Below are 16,410 nucleotides of genomic sequence, written 5' to 3'. Positions count from 1 at the left end.
TGCACTGACCATGTGTGTGCCCAAGGCCCAAAGATGAGCAACAGGTTACTGCTTTTGGGAAAATGGGAGTGTGTGCATGCAGGCGACCCCCACTGCATGGGATGGAGCTGGGGGAGGGAAAGGAAGGGAGCGGGTGTGAGCTGGGGGGCAGTTCTCCCTGTGCCCCACTGTTCTGGCTCTTAACTCTGGGAAGTCTGAGAATTCTAAATTTGAACCTCGCCTTGCAGGTTATTAGACAAATGGATGGATGGGTGGATGATAGGTAGATAGATGACAGATAGGGAGATGGAGAGATGGAAAGATAGATGGGAATACACTTGTCAAGGTAGGAGGATAGAACACATTTTCTTTTAAGGTGTGTTTCTGTGAGTCGTAAATTAACTATTTAAACATGTGATGTGGGGGTCTCCAACCATACTCCTGCCCTGGGCTCTGTAAGTGGGAAGGGTTGGTCCTGAGCTCACTGGTGAACTATGAGCCCAACATAGGCCTGTCCCGGGCTCCTTGGCACCCCACCTCCCCACCCCAACCTGGTCCCAAAAGTCTGGACCTGGAGGGCAGAAGCCCGGCTTCCTCACCTTCTTGGGGTGGTAGTCAGGAGATGTCTTTTGCACAGCAACATTGGTGAGGTGAACATCTAGGAGAGGTTGGTAGTCAAGGACTGGTGTGAACAAGAAGGACAAACCCCATCCCATGTCCCACACCAGAGACCAAAGACTTGTTCTTGGCCATTGAAGAGGGAGGCTACCAAACAGCCCAGACAGCACCGATGTGGGCCTTGGAATCAGATGGGCCTGGATTCAAATACCGCCAGCATCTTTGCTGGATGCCATCCCGGAACAAGTCACTTAACCTCTGAACAAGTCGGGTCATAGGTGGAGAAAGCGGGAGAAAGGAAGCAAACCATCGAAACCAATCCGCAGAGAAGTGGAACTGATTCTTTATGAAATCTTTCAGCAGGCAATTTTTTTTTTTACCTTAGAAATGACAATAGAGGGGAGCCTGGGTGGCTCAGTTGTTTAAGCAACTGCCTCAGGTCACGATCCCAGAGTCCTGGGATCAAGTCCCACATCAGGTTTCCAGCTCCATGGGGAGTCTGCTTCTCCCTCTGACCTTCTCCCCTCTCATGCTCTCTCATTCTCTCTCTCTCTCAAATAAATAAATAAAATCTTTAAAAAAAAAAAAAGAAATGACGATAGAAATCAAGAGGAAGTCAGGGGATGGGCCAACTATGTAAACATAAAAATAATCAGATTACCAAGGCAAGAATGAAACGCAAGCATAACTAGAGACAAGATTTGTAGCAACTATGACAGGCTAATGTTTTTTGTCACAAGAAAATCCCACATAAATTGTTAACAATAAAAATTTATGGCCCTAAGAGATGAGTAGCTAGAGGGATTCGAACACACCAGAGGAGACATAACTGGCAAAAGACCATCTGGGAAAATGCCCAAAGTTTCCAGTAATAAAAGATACCCAATTTAAAAAAAAAAAAAAAAAAGATACCCAATTTTAGAGGCACGTAAATGGGACAAAAATACAATTGGAAGAAATGCAAATTCTAAGAGAAAAAACCCTGCTTCCCCATTTAGTCGGTTACCTACGTATTAACCTTTTTATTCGGAAAAACTCAAAACTCACAGAACCATTGCAAGTATAAAGAATGCCCATATATACTTCACCTATATGTGCCAGTTGTTTCAGAAATGTCTTTTTTTTTTTTTTAAGATTTTATTTATTTGACAGAGAGAGACACGTAAGAGAGGGAACACAAGCAAAGGGAGTGGGAGAGGGAGAAGCAGTCTTTCCGCTGAGCAGGGAGCCCAATCCCAGGAGCCCGGGATTACGACGTGAGCTGAAGGCAGATCTTAACGACTGAGCCACCCAGGTGCCCTTGGAAATGTCTTTTTAAAATGGTTGTCTTTAGAACTGGAGAGCATGGATAAAAAGGGCCTTGTCAATGGAAGAGTAAAAATACAAAAGAATCTTCTGGAAAAGAATCTAGCCATAAGCCCTTGACTCAGCAGTTATACTTCTGCAATGTCATCTGAAGGAAAAATTTTAAATATAGTAAAAGATTTATGAAAAGTATGTTTCTTGGTGACATTCTATATAATTGGAGGAAAGTGAGTATTTCCAAATGCCTGTAGTGTGGAAGATTAGTAAACCAGTAAATCCACTCCGTGGAATATTTTATAACTAATAAAAAATGTCTACAAGGAAAATACTGACACGTTTAGTGAAAAACAGTTATGTTTATATGGTGGGATCACTCCTTCATAAACTATAAACAGCAACAACAAAAAGCCATACAAATGAACCTGGGAAGAAATACATTGGAAGAGTCAGTAGTTGTCTGAAGAAAACATGACTAGAGAAGGCTTTTCTCCTCACCGCCTCCCCCAACCCCTTTTTTTGTACATTTCCCGAATTTTCTGATTTGTCTTCAAAAAGCTATACTACTTGCAGCCACTCTGGAAAACAGCATGGAGGTTCCTCAGAAAGTTGAAAATAGAGCTACCCTATGACCCAGCAATCGCACTACTGGGTATTTACCCTAAAGATACAAATGTAGTGATCCGAAGGGGCATGTGCACCCGAATGTTTATAGCAGCAATGTCCACAATGACCAAACTATGGAAAGAACTTAGATGTCCATCAACAGATGAATGGATAAAGAAGATGTGGCATATATATACAATGGAATACTATGCAGCCATCAAAAGAAATGAAATCTTGCCATTTGCGATGACGTGGATGGACTAGAGGGTATCATGCTTAGCGAAATAAGTCAATCGGAGAAAGACAACTATCATATGATCTCCCTGATATGAGGAAGTGGAGATGCAACATGGGGGGTTTGGGTGGTAGGAAAAGAATAAATGAAACAAGATGGGATCTGGAGGGAGACAAATCATAAGTGACTCTTAATCTCACAAAACAAACTGAGGGTTGCTGGGGGCGGGGTCGGGAGAGGGTGGTTGGCTTATGGACACTGGGGAGGGTATGTGCTATGATGAGTGCTGTGAAGTGGGCAAACCTGGCGATTTACAGACCTGTACCCCTGGGGATAAAAATACATTATATGTTTATTAAAAAATAAAAATTAAAAAAAAATTTTAAAAAGCTATACTACTTGTATTGTGAAAGCTATACTCTTTAAATGTTTTATTATTTTTATTTTTTTTAAGGTTTTATTTATTTATTTGACAGAGAGAGAGAGAGATCACAAGTAGGCAGAGCAGCAGGCAGAGAGAGAGGGGAACCAGGCTCCCCGCTAAGCAGAAAGCCCGATGTGGGGCTCAATCTCAGGACCCTGAGAGCATGACCCAAGCCTAAGGCAGAGGCTTTAACCCACTGAGCCACCCAGGCGCCCCTATTATTTTTATTATATTAAAGAACTATATAATGGTTGTAAAACTAATAGAGGAAAACATGTGAAGTAGGAAATAAAAGTTCCTGACCTGATCCTAATCCTCCATGGTTTTCAGAATTAATACATTAGTGAATATCCTTTCTTACTTTCTTCTAGACAGACACATCCTTCTGTAAAAGCCAAATCAGGATCATAAACCTACTGATTCTATCCCTGCATGTTGTTATTCACTTAATAGTCTATCTTGGATGCCCTTCCAAGACAGTTCAACTGACCTCATTGTAACAATTTCATACAGATGCTTTAGCATTCCTTTTACCATTCTGCAAGGGCATTTTAACTTATTTCTATTTATTATTACAGTGTTGAGGTGGTTATTTTTGTATTTTGTGTGTGTGTGTGTGTGTATATATATGCATATAATATTGGAATAACTGTGTATGAACTATATATAAAAATGTAAATATATATATTTAAGGTCAGGTTAAAATAGGTCTTATTATTTTGTGATCCAAAGTTGCTTTACTATTTTATTTTATCTTTTTAAAAGAGGTATTTATTTGAGAGAGAGAGAGAGCAGGGGTGTGCGGCCCAAGCAGACTCTGTGCTAAGTGTGTAGCCTGATGTGGGGCTCGACCCCATGACCTGAGATCACGACCTGAGCTGAAACCAAGCATCAGTCACTTAACTGCCTGAGCCACCCAGGTGCCCCCAAAGTTGCTTCATTGTTTTAAAAGCTGGGTGTGTGGGACGCCTGGGTGGCTCAGTCGGTTAAGCGTCTGCCTTCGGCTCGGGTCATGATCCCAGGGTCCTGGCATCGAGCCCCACGGTGGGCTCTCTGCTCAGCAGGGGGCCTGCTTCTCCCTCTCCCTCTGCTCTTCTACCTGCTTGTGCTCGCTCTCATTCTCTCTCTCTTTCAAATAAATAAATAAATAAATAAATAAATAAATAACTTTTTTTAAAAAGCTGGGTGTGTAACAGAAGCAAATGTGGCAAAATATTAACATCTATCAAATCGGGATGATGGGTGCCTGGATTTCTTGGAGAGTCTTTTCTTCATTTTTCTCTATGTTTTAAATATTTTAACAAAAATTAAAAACAATGAAAAGACATTGCGGAAAATAATGTATATTCACTCACTGCACCAACAGCAAAACTCGTTCACTAGAAAGCAGTCCTGGAGGAGGCTGGGATTTGCTTACTAAGGCCCCACGACCCGAGAGATACACAAACACTTATAAACAGGGGAGAGTGGTTGGTTAACATGTGCTGAACACTCATGCTGGGCTCGGCACTGTCCTAAGTGCTTTACGTGCATGATTTAATCTTAACCAAACACATGGAGTCCAAAAAATGAACCTAAAATAGATGTTAACTTGGATATGATAAATGCTTGTTGGAATTACAACATGAAACAAACATTCTAGAAATGCTGAAGTTGGAAAGATAGGGGGGGAATTCTTAGGAAATTGCCAGGAGGGCCCACTCCCGTTCCAGCACGTGGGCAACGTACAGACGGTAGCTCAGACAGACCCGTAATCGAGAGACAGAACTAAGGCGAGAGGTGGGAATTGGCTAGAAGCATTGGCTGGGTTGCCCACGCCAGCAGCTCAGCAGACCCAACACCTTCCATTCCTTCTCTCCCACATGCAGGTAACCTAGTTTCATCTCCATTTTTGTACTGTCAACCTCTTTTCTTCTGATGCCCACGTCTAAAAATCTTAGAAACATTATATTTAATATCAGTATTCTAATATTCTAATAATACACTTTCATGCTTCAAAAATCAGAAGACTTCAAAATGTGTATGAGGACCTATCTCCTTCCCCACACCTGCCTCCACCTGCCCAAGTCCCCCTCTCAAAGGCAACTTCTGTTTTCAATGTCTTGTACTTCATACCAGAGATCTGTGCACAGATACACACAGAGAGATATGATCTGTCACATGAACGGAAGCATACTTTTGAGTTCTATACTTTGTTTACCAGTTGACAACACACCACCAAGATTATTTCATATTTCATAAGGCACGCCCCCCATTCCTTTAACAACCGCGTAATATCCCACCGTGTAAATAAGCTATTATTTTTATTTCCTATTGGGTTTTTTGTTTTGTTTTGTTTTTGTTTGTTTTGCTCTCACAAACAAGACTGTGCAGTGCGTAACCATTCAACCTCTCTCTTCCCATACTGAGTATACGTGGAGTGTAAATTCCCCGAAGGAAATTGCTAGGTCAGAGCACAGGTGTTTCTGCCTTTTGACAGACATTTGTCAGATTGCATCCGAAGTGGTTGTACCAATTTCTACTCCACCAGCAACACGTGTGTTCCCCCAGCCTCTCCAGCATAGAGTGTTACCAAATTTTCGGTCTCTGCCAGTGCAATGGGTGAAAAGGGTATTGTGTTTGAGTGAACACGTGAGTCAATGACTAAAGCACCTGAAAGGCTGCAAACTTTCTCCAAAAGGGCTCAGACTCTCCCATCCAAGGACTATGAACCAGTGCAGATGGCGGGCACATCACCCAAACGATGGTCAAGCAGAGCAGTTTGGGGAGAGATGTTCTGAGCAGATTGGGGCCGCTCTCCTGGGATCACTAGGGGTTCCCCCACCCCCACAAGACTGTCAGGGCTCAGAGGAAGAGACAAGGCCCTATCTGCTGTGGCCAGACCACAGCTTGGGGTTCTGTGGAATGAATAAATTCTTCCTGAGCAGCTGGGGGATGGTAAAGGGGCAGGGTGCAGGAGGGATGGGTAGGCAGCGATCCCAGGATACATTGGTCATCAATGCTGCTCAGGGTGAAGCGGGTGTTGGAGAATCGGGCAAAGCCATCCCGGTACAGCCAGGCCCGAAGCGGGATGTACTGCATCCAGGAGGGAAAGGAGGGACAAGCAGATGAGGGAGTGAATAGGAGCTCTTTTGCTCCTCCGAGCTTTTGCACCTGCTGTTTCCCCCACCTGGAATTCCCTTCCTCCCTTCCCGCATCACTCCTTAAGAATCTGCTCCAAAGTCAGCCCCCTCTGATTCTATCCCTCCCTCCCTGGTGCTGGGAGTAGGAAGAAGATGCAGAAGGGAACAGAATGAACAGGTCTCTTCTCTGCTCCATCACCGCAGGCAATACCCCAGCTCAGGGTGTGTCCCTATTCCCCACCAGATGGTAAGCTTCAGGAGCACCGGGGCTGGGCCTGCCTCCCACAGCCCTATGTCCTACGCCTGCATACACTGGCATACCATGAAGGCTTGAATGCTGTTGAATGAGTGGGTGGGGGGAGGGAGCATAGCAACTCCTCATTTGAGAGCACGCTCCAGGGCTAGGCTGTCTGGATTCAAACCCCAACTCTGTCAGCCAACAGTGTGACCTTGGGCAAGTCACTCAACCCCTCTGTATCTGTTTCTTCATTTGTAAAATGAAGATAATAATAGAGCCGACCTCTCTGGTCATTAGGAGGACTGAATGAAATAAAATCTGCCAAATACCGGGGCATGGTACTTAGTATGTGCTCAGTAAAAGTTAGCTGTGGTTACCATGGATGGTTGAGTGAATAAAGAATAGTTAGATGGCAAATCCAGACCCTGGGATGGCAAAGTGAGATCTGTTTACCTATCTTCCCCCTTATTCTCAGATGCCCCCGGGCTCTCCCAGGCAAGCAAAATCAGACAAGCTCACATAAGTGCCCCCCAGAATGGCTTCTGACTCCTGTCTCCCAGTCCAGCTGTTCCTTACCTGTGGCTGGAGGAGGGGACCCTCTTAGCTACTCACCGACATCACCAGCACATAGACACGTAGGTCAAACTTGCGGCCTGTGAGGCAAGGAAAGAATTCATGCAACAAATACCAACTGTGTGCCCGGCAGCGTGTTAGATTTGTGGGTTATAATGATGGACAGAGAGAGGTGAATCCCAATAAAGGCACACGAGGTACAAGGAGAGGATGACTGGTGGGGAAAGGCCAGATGCCTGAGTGGCTCGGTTAGGCCTCTGCCTTTGGCACAGGTCACAATCTTGGGTCTTGGGATGGAGCCCAGCCTCAGGCCCCCTGCTAAGCTAGGAGCCCTCTTCCCTCTCTCCCTCTGCCCCTCCCGGCACCCCTTCCAGCTCACGCCGTCTCTCACTATCTCCATCTCTCTCAAATAAATAAATAAAATATTTGTTTTTGTAAAAAAGCCAAAAAGATCTCTTTTTTCTTTTTTTTTTTTGTTTTTAAGATTTTACCTACTTATTTGTCAGAGAGAGAGAACACAAGCAGGGAGAGCAGCAGGCAGAGGGAGAGGTAGAAGCAGGCTCCCCGCTGAACAAGGAGCCCAATGCGGGACTCTATCCCAGGACCCTAGGATAATGACCCACGTCGAAGGCAGAGGCTCAATTGACTGAGCCACCCAGGTATCCCATCAAATAAATAAACAAAGGGCGCCTGGGTGGCTCAGTCGGTTAAGCCTCTGCCTTCGGCTCAGGTCATGATCTCAGGGTCCTGGGATCGAGCCCCACATCGGGCTCTCTGCTCCGCAGGGAGCCTGCTTCTCCATCTCTCTCCACCTGCCTCTCTGCCTACTTGTGATCTCTCTCTGTCAAATAAACAAATAAAATCTTTTAAATAAATAAATAAACAAAATCTTAAGAAATGCTGGGGAAATGCTGAACAGATGGGATCAAGGAGGCTCATGGAGAAGTGGTGACCTAGAGGAAGAGAGATGCCCTCCTAGCCCAGAGGGGTGGACCATGGGCCTTGGGGCAGGAGGCCCGGAGGGGACAGAGTGGATGAGACAGACAAGGTCGGTGAGGTCAGCAGGGGCCAGCTCGTGTGCAGTTTTTGGATTTTGTTTTGCCAACAATGGGAAGCCCCTGAAGGGAGCCTTGTCCCCCTGCTACTGTGTTGGAGTGTAGCACAGGGGACCAGAGCGGCAGTCGGCACCAGTGAGGACAGGAGGGGACAGTGGCCAGAACTGGAATGGAGGTGGTCAGACGGATTCAAGAGCTGCGTGGGAGCCTGATGGAGGTCAGAGTGGGGAGAAGAAGAGACAGACACCCAGAATGGTCTCTGACTTCTGGCTTAACAACCAGGGCTGGAGGGGATGGGGACATGGGGACGCTGGGAAATGAGCCGCACGGCAGAGTGAGGGCGAGGTTGGATTTCAGGTTCGCTGTTGGGTTGAGTTGCTGGGAGGTGCCCACGGGGCATGCCACAGGCTGTGGGACGTCAGGATCCGGGGTGTCAGGGTGATGTCTCAGCTAGAGACAGAAAGCTGGGGTCACTCGCATCTGGAGGGTATTTAAAGCCACAAGAAAGGAGGGAGTCACCGGAGGAGGGAGGGAAAGATGTTGCCGGAGAGGCGAGAGCGGCCAAGCAGCTCCAAAGCTGTTCTGGGCAGAGGCTGCCATCTCACCTCCTATCAGGTAGGGGTTTTCGATATAGCGCTGAGCCACGTAGTTCTCCACGGGGATCTCATCCTTCTGGTCATCAGAACTTCTCACGTCCTAGTTGTGATAATAACTATTATTAACATTTATGGAACATTCCCTGTGTAGGAGGCTTTGTGTTAAGTACTCTCCTCGTGGCATATCAGTCCCTATCAGAGAAGTACTCATGCTATCTCCGGTTTATAGATGAAAACCTGAAGAACAGAGAGGGGGAATGACTTGCCCAAGGTCACACAGCCGTGCAGTGGTAGACCAGCAGGCTAGGCCCAGAGCCTTGGCATTTAACCTTCAGACCTGTGCCATCCATTTATATTTAAAAGATTAAAAGTTAGTGAAATTAAGTACTCTCACAGGGATGAACCTTGAGGACATTATGTTAAGTGAAATAAACCAGACACAAAGGACAAATGCTGTTTGAGTCCCCTTAGAGGAGGTCCCTGGAGTGGTCAGATCCACGGAGGTAGGAAATAGAGGGGCAGCTGCCAGGGCCCAGGATGGGGAGGAGAAATAGGGAGTTAGTGCTTCTTGAGGACAGAGTCCTGAAAGTAGACGAACGCGTTCTAGAGGTGGACGGTGGTGACAGTTGTGCGACAATGTGAATGTAATTTATGCCACTAAATTTTACACCGAAAAGTAGTTGAAATGGTAAATTTTACGTATATAAAAGAAAGAAAGGAAAGGAAATGTAAAATCCAGCCCTCAAGCAACACCTGCTTTTCATGTGCTCAATGTCAGCACCATGGCTAGTGGTCTCCATGCTGGGGAAAGCACAGACACACCTCCTTCCCCCTCCAAACCGCCCCCTGCCCCCCCAGAAGGTTCCATGGGTCAGTGCTGCCTGTAGCACCACACAGATGCTCAAGGACATTCCTGTCCCTTCTCTCCCTACAAGCTCTCTCCCCACCAGCCCAGCTCAGGAAGACAGCAACGCCTTCACTCCCTGCTGCGAGGCACCTTACTGTCTGCAAAGCCCTTTCCCACCCACTGCCCCCCTTCGAAGTAACGTTGTGAGGAAACTGAGGCCAAAAAGCAAGTGTCACACATTTGGTGAGGTCAAGCGACAGCCCACTGGCAGGGAGCCCCTGGAAGTCAGGGTTCCTGGCCCCCAGGGCAGAATTTCCTACACTTACTGTCACCCCGACCCCAAGGTAACCGGGCCTTCCCTTCCTGGGCGCAGGACCACCCCCTACCTGTACTCACATGGCTTCCAGAAGGATTGACAGTGCTGCGGGCTGGCGGAGCTTCTAAGCTAGTGAGCTTCTTTCCTGCGGTACCCTGCCGGTTCCATGGGAGGAATCGGGAGATGCATGGGAGGGGGAAAGTCACTGAGTACCGGCTCACGCAGCAGGTGCTGGTTGTGTAGGAGAAGGTCATCCTGCTCTTCTCGCTCACTCTACATTATTAGCCTCTCTAAGGTTCAGAGGGGTTCAGCAATTTTCCCAAGACCACAGAGCTGCGGAGTGGCTGAGAGAACACTGGACCCAGGATTTCCGCTAACACCACATCTGGGGTAGGGATGGCGTGGTGGGGAGGGAGGGAGCTACCTCAGGCTCAGCCTAGGATCTGCAGGAAGAGTTGGCCAAACTCTTCCCGGCCAGGGGAGCAGGAGGCCTGCGTACAGAGGCCATGTTCTCAGGTTTTAGTCATATTAACTCATTGCGTCCTCAGCAGGTCCTATTACTACTATCCCCTATTTCCCTGGGCACAGACAGGTGAAGTACCTTACCCAAGGTCACACAGCTATTAAGGGGCAAAATCAAGATTTAAACCCAGACAATCTGGCTTCAGAGACCCCCTTCCCAGGGGTCTGCTCCAGACCCTCCCTGCCAGCCCTCCAAGCTTTGAAAGAAGGAAGGAAGGGGGGTGCCCTCATTGCAGCAAGGGCAGAGGGAGGTTTCGGGATCGAGGGGGAGAGGTAAGCTCACCTTCCTCCAGTCCATGATGTCCTTCAGCCTCCGGAAGAGGAAGATGCCCTTCCCCTGCGAGCGGGCTACCTGGGGTGGTGGGGAGGACAGAGAGGGCAGCTCTCAGCTCCGTGTGTCTCCTTGTTAGCCAGAGTGTCTGGGGCACCTCCCCAACATTTCTTCCTCTCTGCCTTTCCCATGGGCTTCCAGCTCTCCCCAGAGGAATGGCCCGGCCCAGCACCATGCGGCCGGGCCACAGAGAAGCCTCTAAGCCTGGCATAAGGGAGAGGAAGTGGGGAGGAGACAGAGGCCCACTTCGCTCACAAAGGCATACAGTGGCATGAATAATACAAAAGAGCAGACAATTAAAAAACCATTTCTAACAGTCTTGGGAACACATCATCCAATTCTTTTTTTGGAAATCAATTTGCCTTCCTAATTAGGTTTTGCTTCAACTAATACTGATCAGTCTGCCTTTACTGAATCCCGGCATGGATAATTCATAAGCTTCACAGAGTCTAGGGGCTGGAAACATCTTTCATATCATGCAGAGCAGTCAGCACCAAAGGCATTACTCCCTCTGTGAAATCCCTCTATGATGGTCACCTGCCTGGCCTTGCCTGACCACAGTGCCGGGGAGCTCACTACCATCCCCCACCTCCTGCCACAGCCCATCTGTTGCAGGACAGCACTATTCAGCAGTCACCCCAAAGGCATATACTAGGTGACTACTGTGTGCTGGGCATGATGCTCTCACAGTGACCTAGACCTCATGGAGCTTTCATAGCCTAACCTCTGTTGAGCTCAGTTTTGCCAGCCTGGCTCTGGCCTGTAGGACCTCCCAAAACAAATCTGATCCCTGGGCCCCAGAACAGCCCTTTGATCATCTGTAGCCACGAGCAGGTCCCCCCGAGTCATTGCACCCCGAGAATGCAAACTCTCTTTTCCCTCTGCTCTCCTCTGAGCACGACCCAGGTGGCCAGTGTGAGGTTCTCAGTACAATGTAGGGGCAGGTGGCGCAGTCGGGATGGCTGTCCAGGTTGCCCACTGCATGAAGGGCTCTCAATCCTGGGAACAGTAGGAGCCCAAACCCAGTCCCACTATGCCGGCAGCATTGCGTGCCTGATTCCGGGTTGTGGACAACCAGAAGACAGGGTGCCCACAGGCTATGGAGGACCGCTAGTGGCTCAGGTCTCCTGGGCACCGCTATTTTGGAAAGCCCATTCTCAGTGCGCATAAAGGCTTCCAACAGCTCATGGCCAGGTAAAAGACTTAAATTCACTTCACAGAAGAAGCTCACCCAGTGTAAACAATGAAAAGTCACTCAACTTCATTAGTCTCATGGAAATGCACATGAAAATCCCAAGAAGATACCATTCCATGTTCCTTGAGTCAAACAGAGAAAGACAATTATCATATAGTTTCACTTATTTGTGGAACATAAGGAATAGCATGGAGGACATTAAGAGAAGGAAGGGGGAAATGAAGGCGGGAAATCAGAGGGGGAGACGAACTATCAGATACTGTGGATTCCAAGAAACAAACAGGGTTTTAGAGGGGAGGGAGGTGGGGGGACCGGTGAGCCCGGTGATGGGTATGAAGGAGGGCATGGATAGCACGGAGCACTGGGTGTTACACCCAAGCAATAAACCGTGGAACGTGACATCAAAAACTGAGGGTGTACTATATGGTGACTAACATAATATAATAAAAAAATTATAGTGAGGGCACCTAGGTGGCTTAGTGCGTTAAGCCTCTGCCTTCAGCTCAGGTCATGGTCTCAGGGTCCTGGGATGGAGCCCCACATCGGGCTCTCTGCTCAGCGGGGAGCCTGCTTCCTCCTTTTTCTCTGCCTGCCTCTCTGTCTACTTGTGATCTCTCTTTGTCAAATAAATAAATAAAAATCTTTTTAAAATATTTAAAAAACCATAAGGAAACTCAAAAAAATAAAATTAAATTAAAAACAAATAGCGGGGTGCCTGGGTGGCTTAGTCGGGTGAGCAACTAACTCTTGGTTTCGGCTCAGGCCACCATCTCGCGGTGGTGAGATCCAGCCCCACGCCGGGCTCTGCGCTCAGTGTGGAGTCTGCTTCAGATTCTTTCTCCCTCTCTCTGCCCCTCCCCAATCTCTCTCTCTCTCAAATGAAGACATAAAATCTTTTTTAAAGATTAAAACAATGAAAAACGAACAATAGCCAGTGTCAGTGAGGCTGAGGGGAGACCGGCCCTCACAGCTGCCGGTGGGAGTGTGCACATCATTGGAAACCGGACAGCATCCACGAAAGCTGAACCCACGCCCCCGCTCCGGCCCAGAAGGTCCTCTCCTAGGCCCCTGCACGGCAGGAATGCGTGCACCCGGGCACCCACGGGCACGCACAGGAATGTCCGTGGCAGCACGAGTCCCAACAGCTCCAATCTTGAAACTCCCAGGCGGGTAAAGAGTCACGCGGCGGAACAGGACACAGCAACGACGACAAGCAGCGTGCAATCACCCACGTCCGTGGGGATGAATGATGTGAACACAACGTTGATGGACAGAGACCAGACATACCTCATGTTTCCCAGGATATAAAGTACAAAGGCATTTATGCTATTGGGGCCTGGAGGGGTAGTGAGGGAGAGAGGGTCTCGGGGGAGCTGCTGAGGGGCTGGCGGCTTTGCTCCATCTATGGCCTCAGAGCTCGTGTGCGCAACTTGTGAAAATTTACCAAGCTGTGCCCCCATAACTCACGCATATTGTTTGCTGAACTTCAGGGAAGAAGTTTTATTAAGTCTCCTGCCTTTTGATCTAGGAGCCCCCCCCACTCCCCAACCTTCACGGGCTGCCTTCCCTACAGTCATTCCCTTCCTTCTCTCTGGCCAGCAGAGCCCACCTCTCACACAGAGGCCAGAGAGACCACACACCTGTTCTGTCGGCCTCCCTTGCAGCTGTCGGGAACCCCGTGACTGGTTCTGGCCAATGAGACCTACAGAGACATCCGCTTGGGGCTTTGGGGCTTCTAAGAACGACTTTCTTCCTTAAAGATATCCTTAAAAATTAAAAAAAAAAAAAAAAACAAAAAAAAAACCCTTCCTTAAAAAGATCAGGGTCAAGGAGGAGGAAGAGGAGAGAGGGAGGGAGTGAGGGGGAGACAAAGAGATGCCTGGCTCTTTTCCTTCTTTCTTTGAATGCTGTAGTCTGAGGTGATGAGGCTCATGGCTGTCACACGTGGTGTGACACGGTGACACGGGGACACGTCTGATGGCAGAAAGCCAATACACAGAGGCTGCAGAGTGATCAGACAAGTAAGAAAGATAAGGAGCCTGGGCTTTGAATGGCATCATTGAGCCCCTCCCTAAGCCTGGAACTTCCTACCTCTGGCTTTCTTGTTAGATGAGGTAATAAAATGCCTTTATTGTTTAAAGCATTGTCAGTATGTTAGCAAACATGCCTGTTCCAAGAGCTGCCTTCCTAAGGGAACCATCCTCAACAGGGAAATAAACTTCCTGCTTGGTCATATATCAAGGTTGTTAAGACTGGAAATCACCTACTATCTAGCTCCAGCAGATTGTAGTTTGCAAAAACAGTCCCCAAAATATTTCCAGTCCCATATGTTTTTCCAGAATCTTGCTACCCCCACCCTCTGACAAGAGGTGAAGTCGATGTGCCCTCCCCTTGAATCTGGGCAAGCATTTAGGACTGTCTCTACTGATCGCATATGGCAGGAGTGACGGTGCGTGGATTCCAAGGTTGGGACATCAAGGCAATATAGCTTTCTCCTGGGGGATGGTTGCCCTTGGAAGCTAGCCACCACGCTTGGAGGAAGCTCAGGTCATATGGAGAGGCCCACACCGAGGGCAACTGAGTCTTCCAGCCCTCCACCCTGGCTGAGCTCCCAGCCAGCAGCCTGCACCAACTTGCCAGCCAAGGGAGTGAGCCAGCTTGGAAACGAATCCTTCAGCCCTCGCGGGAGCCATCCCAGCACACATTGGAGCAGCCAGGAGCCTTCCCTGTCAAGCGCTCCCCAAAGTGGAGGCTCAGGAGCTAAATAAGACATGACTTTCATTTCGAGCCACTGAGTTCTGGGGTGCAGCCATCGAACCCGAGCACTAACGTTGGGGGAATGGTTTATAACAACTGTGGCTGTTTCCTACGTGCCCAGCACCAAAATTTCCACACCTTAACCTCATTAAAGCTTTTCCAAAAAATCCTCTATGTAGGCATTAATACTATCCCCATTCTGCAGCCAAGGAAACCAAGCAACAAGGCCAAGCACTCTGTTCAAGGTTACCCAACCAGCAGGTGACAAACCGAAGTAGTGAAATCTGCTTCACAAGCCCAAGGCTCACGCACTGCCTACAAAGGGCCAGGGAGGACACAAAATCACACAACAGACAAGGTCCTACTCCTGGGAGTAGCAACCTTACATGATAATTTGGGAGTTAAAATATATTCTTTTTCTAAAAGAGATAAACTAATTGGAAAATAACATGAATGGATTATCAGAATGACCCATACTTTGATTTTGTACCACCTGTGGTCACTCATGACCTCAACCTGCAGCCAGCTTCCTGCCCTGACCCTGGGGGCCATTCATCACGTGGCATTCACTGGGGGTTATAGATATGGTTGGTGGTCTACTCAGCAACCCTGAGTAGGGAAAAAAATTCCCTTTTTTTCCTCTGCCAACGGAACCCCATTTGTTTTTTTGGTTTGTTTAATATAAGTGCTACCCCTAACGGGGGACTTGAACTCATGACCCTGAGATCAAGAATCACACGTTCCGCTCACTGAGCCAGCCAGTCTTCCCCAAGCAGAACCCCAACTGGATCGGCTCTTCCCAGTGGTCCTGCCCTCTGGGAGTCTGAGCCCTCCCGGTGGTCACACACACTGTGCCGCTTGAATAATTCACGCATAGGCCCTCAGGTGCAGGAGGAGTCTGCCACAGTGAACTCTGGGAAGTTCGTTCAAGACCAAGGTGTTCCTTTATTCCTGCGGCAGGTAGAGGTGAAGAGACAAAGCTAAAGGGGCGCCTGGGTGGCTCAGTGGGTTAAGGCCTCTGCCTTCGGCTCGGGTCATGATCCCAGGGTCCTGGGATGGAGCCCCACATTGGGCTCTCTGCTCTGCGGGGAGCCTGCCTCCTCCTCTCTCTCTGTCTGCCTCTCTGCCTACTTGTGATCTCTGTCTGTCAAGTAAATAAATAAAATCTTAAAAAAAAAAAAAGAGAGAGAGAGACAAAGCTAAAAGTGTGGCAGCCGCACTGTGACCGAGGGGAGCAGCCAGCCAGCCCACTGAGGTGGGGACCAATGACGCTGTTGGGCTGCCCATCAAGGCTGTTGAATCATTCCTGGAACCGACCTTTCGATTCCAGGAAATCGAAATGTCCTGGCATCCATAAACTTGAATGAGAAGAACAGTTTTCATCCTAAGCAGATTTTCCCATGGCCTTCCATCATGAATGTGGATAACAGACTATAGTAATATTGGCCACACCTGTGACTTCACTTTCAAAAGAAATCTGTTATTTTTATACCACATTACAGTTGTTGCCAATATCTCAAAACATTGTTTACGCTCATTACGACTTTGAAATTAGGCTAACTACGGACCTGCTGTTAGGCTCTCTTTAGCTGTTAATGAAACTGCTACGGCACTGAGAACATTTCATAGCTGGTGTGGCGGTCCTGGAGAGGCTCTAGCTGGTCTCTCATGGGAGGGTCGTGCTGACTGCTGGA

General features: G+C 48.2%; 1 protein-coding gene across 1 annotated transcript in view; it reads right to left on the bottom strand.

The window, feature by feature from the left end:
- TTLL9 (tubulin tyrosine ligase like 9) overlaps nt 1-16,410 on the bottom strand; it is a 41,412-nt gene that overhangs the window by 7,719 nt on the left and 17,283 nt on the right. Inside the window, exons 6-11 of the mRNA XM_045981338.1 lie at nt 10,717-10,785; nt 9,992-10,066; nt 8,758-8,848; nt 7,137-7,177; nt 6,152-6,239; nt 579-637 (exon numbers count right to left, since the gene is read on the bottom strand). Of these exons, the coding sequence (XP_045837294.1) occupies nt 579-637; nt 6,152-6,239; nt 7,137-7,177; nt 8,758-8,848; nt 9,992-10,066; nt 10,717-10,785 (423 nt within the window). The remainder of the gene's footprint in view (nt 1-578; nt 638-6,151; nt 6,240-7,136; nt 7,178-8,757; nt 8,849-9,991; nt 10,067-10,716; nt 10,786-16,410) is intronic.

This window comes from Meles meles, chromosome 16 (assembly GCF_922984935.1).
Source record: "Meles meles chromosome 16, mMelMel3.1 paternal haplotype, whole genome shotgun sequence".
Taxonomy (NCBI): domain Eukaryota; kingdom Metazoa; phylum Chordata; class Mammalia; order Carnivora; family Mustelidae; genus Meles; species Meles meles.
This window is presented reverse-complemented; position numbering and strand designations above follow the sequence as displayed.